This window comes from Pristiophorus japonicus, chromosome 21 (genome assembly GCF_044704955.1).
Source record: "Pristiophorus japonicus isolate sPriJap1 chromosome 21, sPriJap1.hap1, whole genome shotgun sequence".
Classification (NCBI taxonomy): Eukaryota; Metazoa; Chordata; class Chondrichthyes; family Pristiophoridae; genus Pristiophorus; species Pristiophorus japonicus.
Genome location: NC_091997.1, coordinates 94,198,047 through 94,221,100, shown reverse-complemented (window position 1 = coordinate 94,221,100; position 23,054 = coordinate 94,198,047). Strand labels below are relative to the sequence as shown.

Below are 23,054 nucleotides of genomic sequence, written 5' to 3'. Positions count from 1 at the left end.
GCTGGCCCGTGCTGCCCCTGGGCCCAAACTCACGCCTTCCCTGGGCCCCTGGCCCCGAACTCACGCCTCCCCTAGGCCTTGATCATGTCCCTTTACAATCTCTCGCTGCTCCTTCGCCCCGACCTCGCCACTCCTGCTGCATCTGCCCACGCTCCAATCACCGACCTGGACCTTGATGACATCGTTCCTCACGACCGTGGCCCTCCTGCACCAGCTCGCGCAGCTCCCCGAGGCCTCCACGCTGCTCCTTTTATGGCCCTGATCTGCCGCTGGTGTTCTCCTGCAGGTCGGGGCCTCCACGCTGCTCCTTTTATAGCCCTGATCTGCCGCTGGTGTTCTCCTGCAGGTCGGAGCCTCCACGCTGCTCCTTTTATAGCCCTGACCTTATATAGCATCTTTCACAACCTCAGGACGTTACAAAGTGCTTTACAGCCAATGAAGGGTAGTCACTCTTGTAATGTATGGAACATGCTAGCCAATTTACACATAGCAAAGTCCCACAGACGTGATAGGTGAGATAATCTGTTTCTGTGATGTTGGTTGAGGGATAAATACTCGCCAGGGAGGGAGAACTCCTTTGCTCTTCTTCAAAGTAGTGCCGTGGGATCTTTTACGTTCACCAGAGAGTTTTACATCTCATCCGAAAAAGGCACCTCTAATTGTGCAGCATTCCCTCAGTACTGCGCTGGAGATTTAGCCTGCTGAAGTCTCTGGAGTGGGACTTGTCACAAGGTGTAGCAACACTGGAAATGCTACACTCAATAATTGGAGCAAACTTTCGCCCGAAGCACCTTAACTCCAACCTCTGGGGTTATTATTTTCTTGGCCCCAAATCAGGTTTCTAAAGTTAGTGCAATTCATCTTCATTGTAGCTGGATTCAAACCCTATCTCGGTGTAGTTATGAATTTGTACAAGACACTGCTGCAGCAGGGCTGTGGCATGTGCACCAATGGGCAGGCCTGGCCATTTTAATCCAGACTGTAAATTCCAGCAGAAACATTTCAAGATTCGCCCTCCACCAGCCAGAGCGTCAAAGATTTAGTGATTGGCAGAAGAACCAGAGACGACATGAGGGAAAATTTTTTTTTTTTTATGCAGCGATTAGTTAGTATTTGGAACGCACTGCCTGATCGGGCGGTGGATACAGATTCAATAGTAGCCTTCAAAAGGGAATTAGGTAAATACTTGAAGGAGTAGAAACGGCAGGGGTATGGGGAAAGGGTGGCGGGTGGGACTGACTGGATTGCTCTACAAAAGAGCCGCACAGACTGGATGGGCCGAATGGCCTCCTGTGCTGTAATATTCTATGCTGATGCCACTTGCAACGGAAATAGAAGCAAATCAACCTCTCCCCAGATCAATCCGTGAAACACTAAGGCCCCCAAGTTTCCACACGCGGCAAAACAGGTGCCCCTCCGAGCTGGGCGCCCGTTTTTCGCGCCGCAAACGGCGCCTGAAAAAAAACGCGCTATTCTCGAGCGCTTTGCAGCTCGATGTGTGCTTGGCGCGGCGCCCAGGGGGCGGAGCCTACCACTCGCGCCGATTTTGTAAGTAGGAGGGGGCGGGTACAATTTAAATGAGTTTTTTTCGTGCCGGCAACCCTGCGCGTGCGCGTTGGAGCGTTCGCGCAATGTGAAGAAAACATTGGCACTCGGCCATTTTAAAAAGTGCTGCAGAAAAAGTGAAAATTTGTTTATTGAACCCTTGCAAAGGCTTGTATTTTAATTTTCTTGATATTTCTGTGTGTGAGGGTGAGGGAGTGCATTCTGTAATTAAAGATAGACTGTGATAAACGGGACACATGCACTTGTTTGAGACTATTCAAATTCTTTGTAGCTGTTCAATTTTTAACATTGCCCTTCCATGATCAGCACTGAGACTTCTTGCAGCTTTCTCCCCCTGCCGTCCGTCGGGCCCGTCGGGAACGGCTGCCTCAAGTAATGAGGCTTCCTGCAGCCTTCTCCCTGCCTCGCCCCCTGCCGTCGGGAACGGCTGCCTCAAGTAATGAGGCTTCCTGCAGCCTTCTCCCTGCCTCCCTCCCCCTGCCGTCGGTCGGTCCCGACGGCAAACCGCTGCCTGAAAGGCCTGCCTGAAGCACTTTCACACAGGTAGGAACATGGTTTATTTAATCTTTTTTTTGCTTATAAATTTTTATTCAGGTTGGATTTATTTGTATAATATTTGTATAAGTATAACAAAGGATTTATTGTAGAATTTAATGACTTCCCTTCCCTCCCCTCCCCACCTCGTTCCGGAGGCCTAATTTGTAACCTGCGCCTGATTTTTTAATGTGTAGACAAGGTTTTTTCAAGCCTACAAAAATCTTCACTTGCTCCATTCTAAGTTAGTTTGGAGTACGTTTTCACTGTGGAAACTTTGAAATCAGGCATCAGTGGCCGGACACGCCCCCTTTTGAAAAAAAAATTCTGTTCAAAAGTGAAACTGTTCTACCTGACTAGAACTGCAGAAAACTTAAATGTGGAGAATTCCGATTTCTAAGATACTCCGTTCTCCACCAGTTGCTCCTAAAAATCAGGAGCAAATCATGTGGAAACTTGGGGCCTAAGTGTTGTGTTCTCAAGTATTTTAAAAAGCAGATTTAGGGGGAATGACGTACTGTCGCACTGAGCGAGAGGACAGACCAACGTCCCCAGCTACGCCAGACTGCCACCTCCTGCTCCACCATTTCACATGGAACTACTCCCTCCAGCTGGGCTGCCTTTAATGCTACGTTACATATCGTCCGCATGCCAAACACGAGACTCCCAAAGCAAGTGCTCTACTCGGAACTCCTTCACGGCAAACGAGCCAAATGTTTGCCGTCAAAGCGTCCCTGATAAAGTGCAACATCCCCACTGACACCTGGGAGTCTCTGACCAAAGATCATCCTAAGTGGAGGAAGTGCATCCGGGAGGGCGCTGAGCACCTCGAGTCTCATCACCGAGAGCATGCAGAAAGCAAGCGCAGGCAACGGAAGGAGCGTGCGGCAAACCTGTCCCACCCACCCCTTCCCTCAATGACTGTCTGTCCCACCTGTGACAGGGACTGTGGCTCTCGTATTGGACTGTTCAGCCACCTAAGGACTCATTTTAAGAGTGGAAGCAAGTCTTCCTCGATTCCGAGGGACTGCCTATGATGATGACGACATAAACGCGCTCTGAAAAAGAGAGAAAATGTAGACAATTTCTGCCCTCTCAGGTGAACGTAAAAGATCCCACTGCACTATGACCTGGTCAACGTTTATCCCTCAATCAACATCAGTAAAACAGGTGGTCACTATCACAGTGCTGTTTGTGGGAGCTTGCTGTGCACAAATTGACTGCCGCGTTTCCAACATTCCAACGGTGGCTACACTCCAAAAAAGTACTTCATTGGCCATAGAGTGCTTTGGTACGTACTGAGGTTGTGATAAATGCAAGTCTTTCTTTGCGTCAGAGATAATGGAGTGTTTATAACTCCCTCATCACTCTGTGCCTTGCGAAAAATATGCACTTCAGTTGAAATGAGGCAAAGAAAGTGCAGAGGGCTCAGAGAACTGGAGACATGCTGAAATTACTCGTGCTTTCAACGACCCAGAGTTTTCTAATGCATTTAAACAATCAGGACGTAGACATGACAGGTATTCAACGCAAAAAGCAAGCATTTGGTGCTTGATATGCGAAGCTGCCTGGCACACAAAACCGAAGTGACTCACCCTCCTGCTCACTTTCCCATTTCTGCTCATACTTTAAGGAGTTTATAGTGTATATTAAATTAGCGGCTGTAAGCTCTAATTAGGCTTTTAATTAAGTCAGCAACAGCGTGCAGCTAAACAATCAGAACACAACAACCCCACAGAGGAATGAAGTGCTGAAACCAAATTTCAGCATTTTAAAAAACAAATCATTTCATTTTCTGATCACCGCTCAGCTACGAAGTTAGGACGCATATAAACCTCATGAGCCACACTGAGGTCGAACTATCAGAGGCATGAAGTGACTACAGATTAGATTCCACGAGGAAGTACCCACAAGACACAATGCTGCATTCACCTCATTCAAAATGTCATTCTGTTGCCATACTATAATTGGGACGAGTGCCACCCAGTAGCCAAGCTTCGGAGATCACCCTGACGATTCAGCAATCAACGCACCACATGATCTGTTTGTGGCAGTCCAGGAAGATCAGGCATTTGATCCTTAATGTTGTGATAGCTGATCTGAGTCAGCACGGTGCAGGGGCACTATAATTAGTCCTCAGGCTGGGGAGGGAATAAAATAATGAAACAAAATTGAATAACTCTTTGAAAGAGCCGGCACGGGCACGATGGGCCGAATGGCCCCTTCTGTACTGTATCATTCGATGATTCTATAAATATTGGCCACGGTTCCACCCTGTAGCAATGGGAGTCGGTGAACTCTCTGAAGTCAACTGGAAATATTACCAGATTACATGAAGGAGATACACAAGGAAAGAAAGATTCTCACTTGCTTTGGAGGCAGTTCAGAGAAGGTTCACTAGGTTGATTCCGGAGATGAGGGGGTTGACTCATGAGGAAAGGTTGAGTAGGTTGGGCCTCTACTCATTGGAATTCAGAAGAATGAGAGGTGGTCTTATCGAAACGTATAAGATTATGAGGGGGCTTGACAAGGTGGATGCAAAGAGGATGTTTCCACTGATGGGGAGACTAGAACTAGGGGGCATAATCTTAGAATAAGGGGCCGCCCATTTAAAACAGAGATGAGGAGGAATTTATTCTCTCAGAGGGTTGTAAATCTGTGGAATTCGCTGCCCCAGAGAGCTGTGGAAGCCGGGACATTGAATATATTTAAGACAGAAATAGACAGTTTCTTAACCGATAAGGGAATAAGTGGTTATGGAGAGCGGGCAGGGAAGTGGACCCGAGTCCATGATCAGATCAGCCATGATCGTATTAAATGACGGAGCAGGCTCGAGGGGCCGTATGGCCTACTCCTGTTCCTATTTCTTATGTTCTTATTAAGGAGATACACAAGGAAAGATTCTCACATGTAGCAGTTTATCAGATCACCATATCCCAAAGTGCTTCACATAAGACACTTACTTTTGAAATGCAGAGTGTTGAGGTGTAGGCAAACATGGCAGCCATTTTGCTTGTGTCAGGAGCAAAGGAAAAACGTTAGAATACCTCAGTCAAAGACAGAAGTCCATCAGGGCTGCAGTTCCAGCATCCAACGGATACACTCCTGTCATGGCAAGGCAGTGGAAACTAGAGACAGAGAAGGTAGCGAGCCCGAAGGTGCATGGATGGACCAGAAGCTTATAAACCATCCTTGTTACATCTTTGGTGCTGCCACTATGATGACCATGGAACTAGAGGCTAAAGTAAAGAAGTGGCGGCACAATATCAGCCTCACCATGGCCAACATTATGCCCATAAAAAGAGGGAGGGCACAGGATGAGGAAAGTGGACAAACGGATGTACCTGGGAATGTGTATGCCTGGTGAAGGGGTGAACAAGCAGAGTGTTGAGAGTTCAGGAATCACTCTGACTCAGATGAAACATATCACGTGATATGAAGAGAGGAGTAACGAGGTACAGTTCAGTGTGCTGCAGAGAGCCAGACCCTAGTGAAGACTTGATGTGTTGCGAACATACTGGGAAAGCGGGATACTGGGTATTAACTGGGAGGGCAGAGTGGCCAGTGCCGACGTGATGAGATGGATGGATTGTGTGCTGTAACAGAGCACATTAGAGGGAAGGAATTGAGATGGAAGGGATTTGTACATGTCTGAATATAGCACCCTCTGAAAGTGGTTGAACAGGTCCCAACTGGGAAAAGACCTAGTGGAAGACCACAGCTGAGAAGATCTAGAAAAGAGAAGGTTGCGGGCTAACCTGATAGAGATCTTTAAGATTATGAAAGGATTTGATCGGGGAGACGTAGAGATGACGTTTCTACTCATGGGGGAGACCAAAACTATGAACCAAAAATACAAGATAGTCACTAATAAATCCAATAGGGAATTCAGGAGAAACGTCTTCATCTAGTCGTTATAATGTGGAACTTGCTACCACAAGTAGTAGTTATGGCACATAGTATAGATGCATTTAATGCAATCTAGATAAGCACGAGGGATATGCTGATACGCTTCGATGAAGAGGGGTATATGGACCAGTTGGGCTGAATGACCTGTTTTGGTGCTGAACATTCCATGAATATGGGAAGACCAGAATGGAGGATGAGCAGCAGGAAGGCTGTGCAGAAGCTGGGAGGAGGGGCGGATGGGGGATGACCTGGTTTTGTGCCGGTTATGATAAATGATTGGGGGTTCACTCTCCAGTAGCTGCTACTGTGGAGTTGGGAGTTGGGCAGTCAGGTGGCAGATGCAATTCAATGTAGAGAAATGCAACGTGCTTCAAATGGGAGACTGAAAATCCAGGAAGGCATTGTTACTTAAATGGGAAGAAAATAATGTGCATGGAATATGAAGAGAGATCTTGGGAATGCTGACTGACAATAAACTGAAGTTATGGTAACGATGCTCACCTGCAGTGAGTAAAGAGATCAGATGGGACGTATGTAAAGGTCAATATTGAGCTGGAATAGTGACGGCACTATGCACTGGGTACAGTTCTGGTCACCACAGCACGGAAAGGTTATTGCAGCAACTGAAGGGATAGAGAGAGAGCACCCAGAGTGATTGAGGGGGTGGATTATGAGGGCGATTGTGTAAATTGGGTCTGTTCCCACTGGAGAAGAGACGGTTGAAGGGTGGTGTGTTTTCTGGTTTTAGGATTGTAAGGAGTGAGATAATGTCGACCGTGATGAGCTGTTCCACCTTGTCCAGCACAGTAGAACCAGAAGACACAGCCTGCCCCCGAAGGGGGGAAAGTCAACGTTAATCTGCAGAAACACTGTTTCAGTGATTGAAGTCTATGGAGCAGGCTCTCCAGGGAGCTGGTGGAAGCAGATAGTATGATTCATTGAAAAGGAAATTAGATTCCTTTCAAAAAATATTTTGATATTCAGTATGAATAATGTGAGCCATGCCGTGTGGCGAGTGTTGCGAGCTCGGGGGTGAACAATGGACTGTGGTTCCCCAAGCTCTCCCCCACTGGGGCTTTCCGCACCTCATGTCTGGGCCTGTTGTAGACTCATTGATCAAGATTGATCGCTGTGATTGGTCAATAACTCCATTATTATATCACCCGACTACCGGGACGGTGGAAGGAGAACGAGGTGCACCTTGGTCTTTTTCTGTTTAGCAATCCCGATGTTCCTATTTTGCTGGTCTAATCACTGTTCTTTTAACTGCCATGGCAGTCGGTGCCATTTACTGCAATCTTCTCCCAATCAGGTTAGTATTTGTGTTAGACGTTACTTCAGTTGCTGCGTTGTCAGTTTGGACATCTGTTACAATCCTTCACGTGCCCAAGTCTTCTTCAAGGACAACAGTCACTGTACCGTAATAAACAGATGTCTCAATATTTAATTCCTGCTGGGTTCTTCAGTGTTAGAAACAGCAACCACTCAATCAGGGATACACTCCCGAGAGTTGACATTAGGTTTTAAATCTCACGCTCTGAATGATATTCTGCACTGAACACTGACAACTCTTCGAAAGGTCCTTCTTTGGCTGTGAAGCGCTTTGCAATATCGAGGTTATGAAAGGCACTGGCCTGGAATTCGCGGGTCCTGATCACGACAAAGTGGCAGCATTCAGTCGTTCCGCCTTTGAAACTGACCGCAACGTCAGCCCAACGCGGGAATCCTGAACTTGTGGGCTGTCATTCTCTGCTCCTCCGCAGGCTGAGCATACTGATTCTTCAATAAAAGTTCCGGGCCCGAAAAACTCTTAATTTTGTGCAGTGTCAAATTGATCCATTTTAATAAACAAATTGTTAAAAAATTTATTTGTCACAGGAGTTATATCAACTTTATTTCCGGCTTGCCGTTTCCCTGTCTGAGAGCCCCATTCGATTGTTTGGCTCTCTCACATTTGTTTTCTAAATGTAGAACTGTAGGACTTCACCCACTTCCTGGTTCTCGGTCTGTGAGAAGTCTGCATTGTGATTGGCTTGTTGACATCACAGCAGCTCTTCGTTGGGAATCCCCATTAACTGCTGCTGATTTCAACTGCACATCGGAAAAGCCGGAATTCTCAGCACAGAGCTGGTGAGATCTTTGTTCGAAGCTTACTTCGGGGCCAGTGCTTATAAATGCAAAGAAGAAAGACTTGCATTTATGTAGCGCCTTTCATGACCACCGGACGTCTCAAAGCACTTTACAGCCAATGACGTACTTTTGGGGTGTAGTCACTGTTGTAATGTGGGAAACATGGCAGCCAATTTGTGCACAGCAAGCTCCCACAAACAACAATGTGATAATGACCAGATAATCAATTTGTTATGTTGATTGAGGGATAAATATTGGCCCAGGACACCGGGGGATAACTCCCCTGCTCTTCTTTGAAACAGTGCCATGGGATCTTTTGCGTCCACCTGAGAGAGCAGACAGGGCCTCAGTTTAGCGTCTCATCCGAAAGACACAACCTCCGACAGTACAGCACTCCCTCAGCACTGCACTGGAGTGTCAGCCTAGATTTTTGTGCTCAAGTCCCTGGAGTGGGACTCGAACCCACAACCTTCTGACTCAGAGCAGAGTGAGCCTCAGCTGACACTGCAGACTTCCCTCTAGTCATTCCCTCCACCCCAATTGTTGACATCTTTTCTGCCTGTTTAGCTGTTCTTTCATACAACACAAAAACACTCCCAATTCCCTCCTCCCAGAAAAGTGTGAGTAGTCTTAATGTGATTCCCAGAACGAATAATTAACAACTGCAGACAATTCAAAGTGGAAACGCCCTGTCTAAAAACATCTCGGGCGAGCACTGGAACCTCAAACACTAACTTAAGTATTCCAAGAGGTACAGCCTCCAAAGACACCTGCCATGTCGAGAATGGTACGTACTTGTTACAGCGCATTTGGGCACCACGGAACTCAACTCCCTGACCTCCGATCCATTTATCTGATCCCACTTTGTGTTGACCTTTCGATGACCTTAATTTCCTATTAACATTTCAATGAGGCTTCATTATTCACACTGGAGCACAGCTTTGTGTTGGGCAGTGCAAGGCAAGAGTACAAAGGTCAGCCTTCACTGTGGTGCTCAGGATGTTATCGCTTGCCAATTTGGATAAGGAGAATTCGGTGACTAATTGCAGCTGCACTGGTTATTAGGACAAGCAGGAGGCTTGCCTCTTGTCTATTTTACTGAAGTGGTGTTTGTATCAAGTACGTGCTGGGGGGTCTCTTTGTACAGCTGATGCTCCAGAAAGCTCAGACACAGAAACATAGAAATTTACAGCGCAGAAGACGGCCATTGCGGCCCATCATGTCCATGCCGGCCGATAAAGATCCGCACGGCCTTCGGTCAGCAGCCCTGAAGGTTACATATAAACCTACGAACAATGACGGAAAGGCAAATAGCACCCATCCCGACCAGTCCGTCTCACACAACTGCAACACCCCTTACACTGAAACATTCTACACTCCACCCCAACTGGAGCCATGTGATCTCCTGGGAGAGGCAAAAACCAGATAAAAACCGAGGCCAATTTAGGGAGAAAAAAATCTGGAAAATTTCCTCTCCAACTTATCCAGGCGATCGAAACTAGTCCAGGAGATCACCCTGGCCATATTCTATTCCCTGCAGTACTTAACGTTATATCTGCACCGTCCAACAAAAGGTCATCCAGTCTAATCCCAATTATCAGCTCTAGGTCCGTAACCTAAGTGCCCATCCAACCATCTCTTAAAAGTGGTGAGGGTTTCTGCATCCACCACTCTTCCAGGCAGCGAGTTCCAGATCCCCACAACCCTCTGGGTAAAGAAGCCCCCCTCAAATCCCTTCTAAACCTTCCACCAACCACCTTAAAACTATGCCCTGTCGTTATCGACCCCTCCACCAATGGAAATAGACCTGTACTATCCACTATGTCCAGACCCCTCAATATTTTGTACACCTCAATGAGGTCTCCTCTCAACTTCCTCTGTTCCCATAAGAACAAACCCAGCCTATCCAATCTGTCCTCATAACTAAGATTCTCCATTCCAGGCAGCATCCAAGTAAATCTCCTCTGCACCCCCTCTAGTGCAATCACGTCCTTCCTATAATACAGCAACCAGAACTGCATGCAGTACTCCAGCTGTGGCCTAACCAGAGTATTATACAATTTAAGCATAATCTCCCTGCTCTTATATTCTATGCCTCAGCCAATGAAGGCAAGTGTTCCGTATGCCTTCTTAACCACCTGGCCTGCTATTTTCAGGGATCTGTGGACAAGCACTCCAAGGTCCCTTTGTTCATCTACACTATAAAGTGGCCTACCGCCTAATGTGTATACCCTTTCCTTATTAGCCCTCCCAAAGTGCATCACCTCACACTTCTCTGAATTAAATTCCATTTGCCACTGCTCTGTCCACCTGACCAGTAGATTGATATCCTCCTGCAGCCCATGACTTTCCTCTTCATTATCAACCACACAGCCAATTTTAGTGTCGTCTGCAAACTTCTTAATCATACTCCCCACATTCAAATCTAAATCGTTGATATAGACCACAAATAGGAAGGGACCCAGTACTGAGCCCTGCGGAACCCCACTGGAAACATCCTTCCAGTCACAAAAACATCCATTAATCATAACCCTTTGTTTCCTACCTCCAAGCTAATTTTGGATCCAACTTGCCACTTTGCTCTGTATCCCATGGACTTTAAGAATGTAACAAACAGGGTGGACAAAGGGGAACCAGTGGATGTGGTGTATTTGGACATCCACAAGGCATTTGACAAGGTGCCACTTAAAAGGTTACTGCACAAGATAAAAGTTCACGGGGTTGAGGGTAATATATTAGCATGGATAGAGGATTGGCTAACATACAGAGAAGAGAGAGTCGGGATAAATGGTTCATTCTCTGGTTGGCAACCAGTAATAGTGGGATGCTGCAGGGGTCAGTGCTGGGACCCCAACTATTTACAATCTATATTAACGAATTGGAAGAAGGGACCGAGTGTAACATAGCCAAGTTTGCTGACGATATAAAGGTGGGAGGAAAAGCAAGGTACAAGGAAGACACAAAATCTGCAAAAGGACATAGACAGGCTAAGTGAGTGGGCAAAAATTTGGCAGATGGAATATAATGTCGCAAAGTATGAGGTCATGCACTTTAGCAGAAAAAAATCAAAGAGCAAGTTATTATTTAAATGGAGAAAGATTGCAAAGTGCCACAGTACAGCGGGACCTGGGGATACTTGTACATGATACACAAAAGGATAGTATGCAGGTACAGCAAGTGATCAGGAAGGCCAATGGTATCTTGGCCTTTATTGCAAAGGGAATGGAGTATAAAAGCAGGGAAGTCTTACTACCGCACCCTCTATACCCTTCGCATTATATTTGTCCCAATCAATATTTGGATAGTTAAATCCCCTACTATTACTAACCTATGGTTTTTGGACTTCACAGCAATTTGCCGACATATTTGCTCCTCTATCTCCCTCCCACTGTTTGGGGGTCTATAATACATGCCCAGCAGTGTGATCGCTCCTTTTTTATTTTTCAATTCGACCCATTTAGCCTCATTTGATGATCCCTCTAACATATCATCCCTCCTCACCGCTGTAATAGTTTCTTTAATCAGTACCACAACTGCCCCCCCACCCCGTTTTTTACCCCCCTCTCTATCTTGTGTAAAAATCCTGTAGCCAGGAATATTGATCTGCCAAACTTGCCCCTCTTTCAGCCATGTTTCTGTAATGGCTATAATGTCATACTCCCAAGTGTCTACCTGTGCTCTTAGCTCATCCGCCTTATTCGCTATACTCCTTACATTAAAGTATATACCATTCAACACAGGAAGATCTCCTTGCTTACTACATACTAAACCCTGTTTCCTCTGTCTTACAGATTTATTTTCTAGATTCTTGCTATCCAACTTCTGCTTTACTTCCTTCCCTTTTGAATTTGTTCTCAGGTTTCCATCCCCCTGCCAAGCTAGTTTAAACTCTCCCCGACAGCACTAGCAAAACTCCCCACGAGGATATTGGTCCCGGCGCTGTTGAGGTGCAACCTATCCGGTTTGTACGGGTCCCATCTCCCCCAGAAACGATTCCAATGCCTCAAGAATTTAAAGCCCTCCCTCCTACACCAACTTTCCAGCCACATGTTCATCCTCTCTATCCTTCTATTCATAGTTGTAACAAGGGAGCAGATATGGGGACAGCTGTCACTTGTAGAAAATATTTATGAGCAGTTTATTGGCGTGGAAATTCCGATGTCCCGGGTCCGTACGAAGTTTCTACAGACCTAGGAAGGCATCGGAAAAGCCGTTTTTTAGCACGCAATGCGCAAGCGCTGAAAACCAGCTTTTCCGATCCGTCAAGCTGGAGCTCGACAGATCGTAGCCAGATTGGGAGCGAGGACATTTGTACGGGCAAGATTGGTCTATTTACCTATATCTTGCACGGCAAATGTCCTCAAAAATCTTGCGCCTGAAAAAGCAGACACAATGGGCCCAAGTTTCCACAAGAAAAAAAACGGGCGCCCCTCCGAGCTGGCGCCTAAAAAAATCCTCGGTATTCTCCACCTACTTACAGAGGCGGCGCAGCACGAGCTGTGTGGGGGGGGGCGGAGCCAGGTCCTGGCGCTGAAAACAGTGCCGGGACCTCTGCACATGCGCGCTACAGTCGGCACGCAAGTGCAGTAGCTCCAGGCGCCGAACTGTGTGGGAGGGGCCCGAAGCACGCAGCCCCTAGCCCTGGCTGAATGGCCTCACTGGGGCTGCGTGAATGAGGCTCCTCCCACGGCCAGCTCCTGCTCCCCCCCCCCCCCGACCAAACCCGACACTCGCTCCCCCGCCCCGCCGACCAGACCCGACACCCGCTCCGACCCGAGACCCGCTCCCCCCCCCACCCCCCGCCCCGACCCGAGGCCCGCTCCCCCCGCCACCCCGACCCGCTCCGAGACCCGCTGCCCCCCCCGCCCCGACCCGACACCCGCTCCTGTTCCCCGACCCCCCCCTCTCTCTCGTTCCCCGACCCCCCACCCCTCTCTCTCTCTCTCTCTCTTTCTCCCCCCACCCTCTCTCTCTTTCCCCCCCTCTCTCTCTCATTCCCCCGCCTCTCTCTATTTCTCTCTCCCCCCCCCCTCTCTCTTTCTCTCTCCCCCCCCTCTCTCTCTTTCTTTCCCCCCCCTCTCTCTCTTTCCCTCCCCCTCTCTCTCTCTCTCTTTCCCCCCCCTCTCTCTCTCTCTCTTCCCCCCCCTCTCTCTCTTCCCCCCCCTCCTCTCTCTCTCTCTCTTCCCCCCCTCCTCTCTCTCACTTTCCCCCCCCTCTCTCTCTCTTCCCCCCCCTCTCTCTCTCTTCCCCCCCCCTCTCTCTCTCTCTTCCCCCCCTCTCTCTCTCTCTCTCTTCCCCCCCTCTCTCTCTCTCTCTCTCTCTTCCGCCCCCCCTCTCTCTCTTTCCCTCCCCCTCTCTCTCTCTCTCTTTCCCCCCCCCTCTCTCTCTCTCTCTCTTCCCCCCCCCTCTCTCTCTCTCTCTTCCCCCCCCTCTCTCTCTCTCTCTTCCCCCCCCTCTCTCTCTCTCTTTCCCCCCCCCTCTCTCTCTCTTTCCCCCCCCCTCTCTCTCTCTCTCTTTCCCCCCCCTCTCTCTTTCCCCCCCACTCTCTCTCTCTCTTTTCCCCCCACTCTCTCTCTCTTCCCCCCACCCCCTCTCTCTCTCTCTCTTTCCCCCCCCCCTCTCTCTTCCTCCCCCCTCGCTCTCTCTCTTCCCCCCCTCTCTCTCTCTCTCTTTCCCCCCCCCTCTCTCTTCCCCCCCTCTCTCTCTCTTCCCCCCCTCTCTCTCTCTTCCCCCCCTCTCTCTCTCTTCCCACCCCTCTCTCTCCCTCTCTCTTCCCCCCCCTCTCTCTCTCTTCCCCCCCCCCTCTCTCTCTCTCTCTCTTCCCCCCCCTCTCTCTCTCTCTCTTCCCCCCCCTCTCTCTCTCTCTCTTCCCCCCCAGCCTCTCTCTCTTTCCCCCCCCCCCTCTCTCTCTCTCTCTCTCTCTAACGGCTGCAGAATTCTCCCTGGCTGAAGCACTTTCACACAGGTAGGAAGATGGTTTATTTAATCTTTTCTTGGCTTATAAATGTTTATTCAGGTTGGATTTATTTGTATAATATTTGTAGAAGTATAAATAAGGATTTATTGTTGAATTTAATGAGTTCCCTTCCCCCCCCACCTCGTTCTGGACGCCTAATTTGTAACCTGCGCCTGATTTTTTAATGTGTAGAACAGGTTTTTTCAGTTCTACAAAAATCTTCACTGGCTCCATTCTACTTTAGTTTGGAGTACGTTTTCACTGTGGAAACTTTCAAATCAGGTGTCAGTGGCCGGACACACCCACTTTTGAAGAAAAAATTCTGTTCTAAACTAGAACTGTTCTACCTGACTAGAACTGCAGAAAAAAAAATGTGGAGAATTGCGATTTCTAAAATAGTCCGTTCTCCACCAGTTGCTCCTAAAAATCAGGCGCGAATCATGTGGAAACTTGGGCCCATAGAGTACTTTTACAGGTGCAAGTGTTTTAAAACACTCAAAAACAATTGTAAAATAAAATTATAAATACATAGTTTATTGTTAAAAACCCTCCCCACTACAGTAAGTTTATTTTTAACCATAATTAAAAAAAACTTTTTTTTTTAAATCGGGAAAATATTTTATTTTTATAAGACATAATAACTTTAATTTCAATTAATTTTAAATATGTGTGGTCTGCATTTTATTTTTTTATTATTTTGTGTGATTGCTTTTGTTCCCATGAATAGCACTGAGAACTGGTAGATACGCAAGTCTCAGTGCTATTAATGGGAACCTGTGAAACACTTACCTGATTGGCTGAGCAGTCACACGTGACCGCACCTTCTGCGTCAGAACCCTCCGCACAGGAGCGCGTTTCGCAGCGCGGGAGGAGAAGGCCTCCCTATCGGAAATCAGGGCGCCTCCTAGACCACCAGGTAAATTCATAAAAAATCTCCAGCGAGGAGGCAACTGCCGGTGGGAAGACCCCCAGAGGAATTTCTGGGTCTTATCTCACTCTATATACCCAACAATATGTGTTATCTTGTTGGGTATGTTACAGAACAAGGCAATTTCTACAGATAGAGCTTCCTCCCCAATAGTGAAAAAACTGGCATTAATCATTGGCAATGTGACAAAATGAATCCCCAACGATTTAGAAACATAGAAATTTACAGCGCAGAAGGAGGCCATTTCGGCCCATCGTCTCCGCGCCGGCCGACAAAGAGCTGCACGGTCCTCGGTCAGCAGCCCTGAAGGTTACATATAAACCAATGAACAATGGTGGAAAGGTAAAGAGCACCCAGCCCAACCAGTCTGCCCCACACAACTGCGACATCCCTTACAGAGTCGGTCGAGGAGGCGGGAGCTCGGAGCAGCGCGAGTCTGGGTTGGCGAGAGGCCTATAAAGGCCAGCGGGAGTCGGGCAGTTCGAGCAGCCAGTCGAGGAGGCGGGAGCTCGGAGCAGCGCGAGTCTGGGGTTGGCGAGAGGCCTATAAAGGCCAGCAGGAGTCGGGCAGTTCGAGCAGCCAGTCGAGGAGGCGGGAGCTCGAAGCAGCGCGAGTCTGGGGTCGGCGAGAGGCGTACCGGTGCAGCTGCAGCGGGGACAGAAGGCAAAAAAGTAAAAAGAAATCGAAAGGTGAGGTCACAGCCAAGGGGGTAAGTGATTGGCTGGTGATTGGTAAGTAGTTTATCTTTTTCTTTTCTATATCAGTAACATTTAGCATTGTTGTTGCCAAATTAAGTTAATCTAGGGGTTAAGTCATGGCAGGAGAGCTCGGACACGTGTTATGCTCCTTCTGTACTATGTGGGAAATCAGGGACGCCTCCGGTGTCTCTGATGACTACGTGTGCAGGAAGTGCATCCACCTCCAGCTCCTGACGGACCGCATTGCGGAACTGGAGCTGCGGGTGAATTCACTCTGGAGCATCCATGATGCTGAGAATGACGTGAATAGCACGTTTAGTGAGTTGGTCTCACCGCAGGAAAAGGGTACACAGCCAGATAGGGAATGGAAGACCAACAGGAAGAGCAGTGCAAGGAAGGTAGTGCAGGGGTTCCCTGCGGTCATCCCCCTGCAAAACAGATACACTGCTTTGGGTACTGTTGAGTGGGATGACTCATCAGGGGAGAGCAGCAGCAGCCAGGTTCATGGCACCGTGGCTGGCTCTGCTGCACAGGAGGGCAGGAAAAAGAGTGGGAGAGCTATAGTGATGGGGATTCAATTGTAAGGGGAATAGATAGACGTTTCTGTGGCCGCAACCAAGACTCCAGGATGGTATGTTGCCTCCCTGGTGCAAAGGTCAAGGATGTCTCGGAGCGGGTGCAGGACATTCTGAAAAGGGAGGGTGAACAGCCAGTTGTCGTGGTGCACTTGGTACCAACGATATAAGTAAAAAACGGGATGAGGTGCTACGAGCCGAATTTGAGGAGCTAGGAGCTAAATTAAAAAGTAGGACCTCAAAAGTAGTAATCTCGGGATTGCTACCAGTGCCATGTGCTAGTCAGAGTAGGAATCACAGGATATCCCAGATGAATACGTGGCTTGAGCAGTGGTGCAGCAGGGAGGGATTCAAATTCCTGGGGCATTGGAACCAGTTCTGAGGGAGGTGGTACCAGTACAAACTGGACGGTCTGCACCTGGGCAGGACCGGAACCAATGCCCTAGGGGGAGTGTTTGCTCGTGCTGTTGGGGAGGAGTTAAACTAATATGGCAGGGGGATGGGAACCAATGCAGGGAGACAGAGGGAAACAAAATGGAGACAGAAGCAAGACAGAAAGGAGATGAGTAAAAGTGGAGGGCAGAGAAACCCAAGGCAAAAAACAAAAAAGGCCACTGAACAGCAAAATTCTAAAGGGTCAAAGTGTAATAAAAAGGCAAGCCTGAAAGCTCGGTGCCTCAATGCGAGAAGTATTCGGAACCCGGGAGAGGGCTAGTTAAAGTGGGTGAGAGCTCAGATGAACAGGAGCCCAAGAAAGAATACAAAAGACAGGAGGCAACAGAGCAGAGTAGCACTGGGGTAAGTGTAAACCACAAGGTGATAGGAAGGGACAATATGTATGAATATAAACGGGCTGCAGGAGGGGTCAAAACTAAAAATCATTGTTTAAAAACTAGTATTAAAACACTCTACCTAAACGCAGCATTCGAAATAAAGTAAATGACTTGACGGCACAAATCATTACAAATGGGTATGATTTGATGGCCGTTACAGAAACGTGGTTGCAGGATGGCCAAGACTGGGAATTAAACACACAGGGGTATCTGACAATTCGGAAAGATAGACAAGGGAAAGGAGGTGGGGTAGCTCTGTTAATAAAGGATGATATCAGGGCAGTTGTGAGAGATGATACTGGCTCGAATGAACAAAATGTTGAATCATTGTGGGTGGAGATTAGAGATAGTAAGGGGAAAAAGTCACTGGTGGGCAAAGTTTATAGGCCCCCAAATAATAACTTCATGGTGGGACAGGCAATAATCAAGGGAATAATAGGGGCATGTGAAAAAGGAACGGCAGTAATCATGTGGGATTTTAACCTACATATCGATTGGTCAAATCAAATCGCACGGGGTAGCCTGGAGGAGGAATTCATAGAATGCATACGGGATTGTTTCGTAGAACAATATGTAACAGAACCTACAAGGGAGCAAGCTATCTTAGATCTGGTCCTGTGTAATGAGACAGGAAAAATAAACGATCTCCTAGTAAAAGATCCTCTCGGAATGAGTGATCACAGTATGGTTGAATTTGTAATACAGATTGAGGGTGAGGAAGTAGTGTCTCAAACAAGCGTACTATGCTTAAACAAAGGTGACTACAGTGGGATGAGGGTAGAGTTGGCTAAAGTCGACTGAGAACACAAACTAAATGGTGGCACAATTGAGGAACAGTGGAGGACTTTTAAGGAGCTCTTTCATACTGCTCAACAAAAATATATTCCAGTGAAAAAGAAGGGCAGTAAGAGAAGGGATAACCAGCCGTGGATAACCAAGGAAATAAAGGAGAGTATCAAATTAAAAACCAATGCGTATAAGGTGGCCAAGGTTAGTGGGAAACTAGAAGATTGGGAAAATTTTAAATGACAGCAATGAATGACTAAGAAAGCAATAAAGAAAGGAAAGATAGATTACGAAAGTAAACTTGCGCAAAACATAAAAACAGAAAGTAAAAGCTTTTACAGATATATAAAACGGAAGAGAGTGACTAAAGTAAATGTTGGTCCCTTAGAAGATGAGAAGGGGGATTTAATAATGGGAAATGTGGAAATGGCTGAGACCTTAAACAATTATTTTGCTTCGGTCTTCACAGTGGAAGACACAAAAACCATGCCAAAAATTGATGGTCATGGGAATGTGGGAAGGGAGGACCTTGAGACAATCACTATCACTAGGGGGGGGGTAGTGCTGAACAGGCTAATGGGACTCAAGATAGACAAGTCCTCTGGTCCTGATGAAATGCATCCCAGGGTATTAAAAGAGGTGGCGGAAGTTATAGCAGATGCATTCGTTATAATCTACCAAAATTCTCTGGACTCTGGGGAGGTACCAGCGGATTGGAAAGCAGCTAATGTAACGCCTCTGTTTAAAAAAGGGGGCAGACAAAAGGCAGGTAACTATAGGCTGGTTAGTTTAACATCTGTAGTGGGGAAAATGCTTGAAGCTATCATTAAGGAAGAAATAGCGGGACATCTAGATAGGAATAGTGCAATCAAGCAGACGCAACATGGATTCTTGAAGGGGAAATCATGCTTAACTAATTTACTGGAATTCTTTGAGGATATAACGAGCATGGTGGATAGAGGTGTACCGATGGATGTGGTGTATTTAGATTTTCAAAAGGCATTCGATAAGGTGCCACACAAAAGTTTACTGCAGAAGATAAAGGTACCCGGAGTCATAGGAAATGTATTAGCATGGACCGAGAATTGGCTGGCTAACAGAAAGCAGAGAGTCGAGATAAATAGGTCCTTTTCGGGTTGGAAATCGGTGGTTAGTGGTGTGCCACAGGGATCGGTGCTGGGACCACAACTGTTTACAATATACATAGATGACCTGGAAGAGGGGACAGAGTGTAGTGTAACAAAATTTGCAGATGACACAAAGATTAGTGGGAAAGCGGGTTGTGTAGAGGACACAGAGAGGCTGCAAAGAGTTTTAGATAGGTTAAGCGAATGGGCTAACCTTTGGCAGATGGAATACAATGTCAGAAAATGTGAGGTCATCCACCTGTGAAAAAAAAGTGAAAGGGAATATTATTTGAATGGGGAGAAATTACAACATGCTGCGGTGCAGAGGGACATGGGGGTGAATCCCAAAAAGTTAGTTTTCAGGTGCAGCAGGTAATCAGGAAGGCGAAGGGAATGTTGGCCTTCATTGCGAGAGGGATGGAGTACAAAAGCAGGGAGGTCCTGCTGCAACTGTATAGGGTATTGGTAAGGCCGCACCTGGAGTACTGCGTGCAGTTTTGGTCACCTTACTTAAGGAAGGATATACTAGCCTTGGAGGGGGTACAGAGACGATTCACTAGGCTGATTCCGGAGATGAGGGGGTTACCTTATGATGATAGATTGAGTAGACTGGGTCTTTACTCGTTGGGAGTTCAGAAGGATGAGGGTTGATCTTATAGAAACATTTAAAATAATGAAAGGGATGGACAGGATAGAGGCAGAGAGGTTGTTTCCACTGGTCGGGGAGACTAGAACTAGGGGGCACAGCCTCAAAATACGGGGGAGCCAATTTAAAACCGAGTTGAGAAGGAATTTCTTCTCCCAGAGGGTTGTGAATCTGTGGAATTCTCTGCCCAAGGAAGCAGTTGAGGCTAGCTCATTGAATGTATTCATATCACAGATAGATAGATTTTTAACCTATAAGCGAATTAAGGGTTATGGGGAGCGGGCGGGTAAGTGGAGCTGAGTCCACTTACCCGCCACTTAATGGCGGAGCAGGCTCGAGGGGCTAGATGGCCTACTCCTGTTCCTAATTCTTATGTTCTTATGAAACATTCTACACTCCACCCCAACCGGAGCCATGTGATTTCCTGGGAGAGGCAAAAAACAGATTAAAACCCAGGCCAATTTAGGGGAAAAAAATCTGGGAAAATTCCCCTCCGACCCATCCAGGCAATCGAAACTAGTCCAGGAGATCACCCTGGCCGTATTCTATTCCCTGCAGTACTTACCATTATATCTGCGCCGGCCAACAAAAGGTTATCCAGTTTAATCCCAATTCATCATCATAGGCAGTCCCTCGGAATCGAGGAAGACTTGCTTCCACTCTTAACATGGGTTCTTCGGTGGCTGTAGAGTCCAATACGAGAACCACAGTCCCTGTCACAGGTCGGACAGATAGTCGTTGAGGGAAAGGGTGGGCAGGGAGCCTGGTTTGCCGCACGCTCCTTCTGCTGCCTGCGCTTGGTTTCTGCATGCTCTCGGCGATGAGACTCGGGGTGCTCAGTGCCCTCCTGGATGCACTTCCTCCACTTAGGGCGGTCTTTGGCCAGGGACTCTCAAGTGTCAGTGGGGATGTTGCACTTTATCAGGGAGGCTTTGAGGGTGTCCTTGTAATGTTTCCTCTGCCCACCTTTGGCTCGTTTGCCGTGAAGGAGTTCCGAGTAGAGCGCTTGCTTTGGGAGTCTCGTGTCTGGCATGCGAACAATGTGGCCTGCCCAGCGGAGCTGATCCAGTGTGGTTAGTGCTTCAATACTGGGGATGTTGGCCTGGTCGAGGACGCTAACGTTGGTGCGTCTGTCCTCCCAGAGGATTTGCTGGATCTTGCGGAGACATTGTTGGTGGTATTTCTCCAGTGACTTGAGGTGTCTAGTGTACATGGTCCATGTCTCTGAGCCATACAGGAGGGCAGGTATTACTACAGCCCTGTAGACCATGAGCTTGGTGGCAGTTTTGAGGGCCTGGTCTTGGAACACTCTTTTCCTCAGGCGGCGAAAGGCTGCACTGGAGGCAGTGTTGAATCTCGTCGTCAATGTCTGCTCTTGTTCATAGAAGGCTCCTGAGGTATGGGAAATGGTCCACGTTGTCCAGGGCCGCACCGTGGTTCTTGATGACTGGGGGGACAGTGCTGTGCGGCGAGGACAGGTTGGTCAAGGACCTTTATCTTACGGATGTTTAGCAAAAGGCCCATGCTTTCGTATGCCTCAGTAAATATGTCGACTATGTCCTGGATTTCAGCCTCTATGTGCACAGATGCAGGCATCGTCCGTGTACTATAGCTCGACGACAGAGGTTGGGGTGGCCTTGGACCTGGCCTGGAGACGGCGCAGGTTGAACAGCTTCCCATTGGTTCTGTAGTTTAGTTCCACTCCAGCGGGGAGCTTGTTGACTGTGAGGTGGAACATGGCAGCGAGAAAGATTGAGAAGAGGGTGGGGGCGATGACCCAGCCCTGTTTGACCCTGGTCCGGACGTGGATTGGGTCTGTGATGGATCCGTTGGTAAGGATCACGGCCTGCATGTCGTCGTGGAGCAGGTGGAGGATGGTGACGAACTTTTGGGGGCATCCGAAACGGAGGAAGATGCTCCATAGACCCTCGGGGTTGACAGTGTCAAAGGCCTTTGTAAGGTCAAAGGCGGCCATGTACAAGGGCTGGTGCATTTCCTTACATTTTTCCTCCAGCTGTCGCGCTGCAAAAATCATGTCCATTGTGCCCCGTAGGTAATCCCAATTACCAGCTCTCGGTCAAGTGCCCATCCAACCATTCTTAAAAGTGGTGAGGGTTTCTGCATCCACCACTCTTCCAGTCATTGAGTTCCAGATCCCCACTGCATAAAGAGCCCCCCCGCCCTCAAATCCTTTCATCAACATCCTAGTTCTTCTAAAGTTTATCACATTTATAACTGATCAAGAAATCCAGCTTACCAAGATTTGCGATCCGATTAGCAGATAAGTTGAGCACGATGAGAAGTTTGAGAGACGCCAGGGGCGTGAGGTTTGCGATGTTGTTCCCGGACAGGTCCAGCCTCTCCAGGTTCACACAGTCTCCAACACATCCAAGGTGGCAGATTCCTGCAGTGATCAACAGCACAAATAATCCTTTACATCATTCTCCATTCTGCGTTTACCCGTAGTAAATCCATAAAATGAAGAAAAGCTCTTGGATCTTTGACCATTTTTAGGTTTTACTTTCTAATATTTGATATGGTAAATTGAAGGATGGTCATATTTTCCAGATATTGTTGGACAACAGAAATCCAGCCTTGAAAGCGGTGAAATGAAATTCTGTATCAAAAGATTTTTTAAATAAAAATGCCTGTGAAATGTGGCCACGGTGCACGGGCAGCTGACCACGCTGCACTCTGGGGGTCCCTGGGGGAGCTCATCACGCGAAAAGCGCTGACATGAAATGTCGAATGATCTCCTTGTGAGCTGAAATTACTGTGAAAGAAATAAATACTTGCATTTATATCGCGCACTTCGCAGCCACTGGACGTCGCAAAGCGCGTCACAGCCAATCAAGTACCAGACGGAGGACAAAAGCGGAACGTTTGCGCACAACACCTCCCAGTGGTCAATTTCATAGCATCATTGGCATTGATGAGAGAGCAAGTTAACTGATGCACTCTCCCTCCTGGAGAGGGTACACAATATGCGGACAGTGGAGGGAGGGACAGTGGAGGGAGGGGAGGAGGCGAAGGGAGGGGAGGGGAGGGGGGAGGGGAGGGGGAGGAGGGAAGGGGAGGGAGGGGAGGGGGAGGAGGGGAGGGAGGAGGGGAGGGAGAGGGGAGGGGGGTGGAGGGAGGGGAGGAGGGGAGGAGGGGAGGGGAGGAGGAGGGGGGCGAGGGGAGGGGAGGAGGGGGGCGAGGGGAGGGGAGGAGGGGGCGAGGGGAGGGGAGGGGGGAGGGAGGGGAGGAGGGGGCGAGGGAGGGAGGAGGGGCGAGGGAGGGAGGAGGGGGCGAGGGGGAGGGGAGGAGGGGGGCGAGGGGAGGGGAGGAGGGGGCGAGGGGAGGGGAGGAGGGGGGCGAGGGGAG

The 23,054-nt window shown here is 48.2% G+C and overlaps 1 protein-coding gene across 1 annotated transcript in view; it reads right to left on the bottom strand.

Annotated features, from left to right (window-relative positions):
* lrrc61 (leucine rich repeat containing 61) overlaps window positions 1-23,054 on the bottom strand; it is a 71,243-nt gene that overhangs the window by 26,298 nt on the left and 21,891 nt on the right. The window contains exon 3 of the mRNA XM_070864229.1: window positions 21,946-22,092. Coding sequence (XP_070720330.1) covers window positions 21,946-22,092 — 147 coding nt within the window. The remainder of the gene's footprint in view (window positions 1-21,945; window positions 22,093-23,054) is intronic.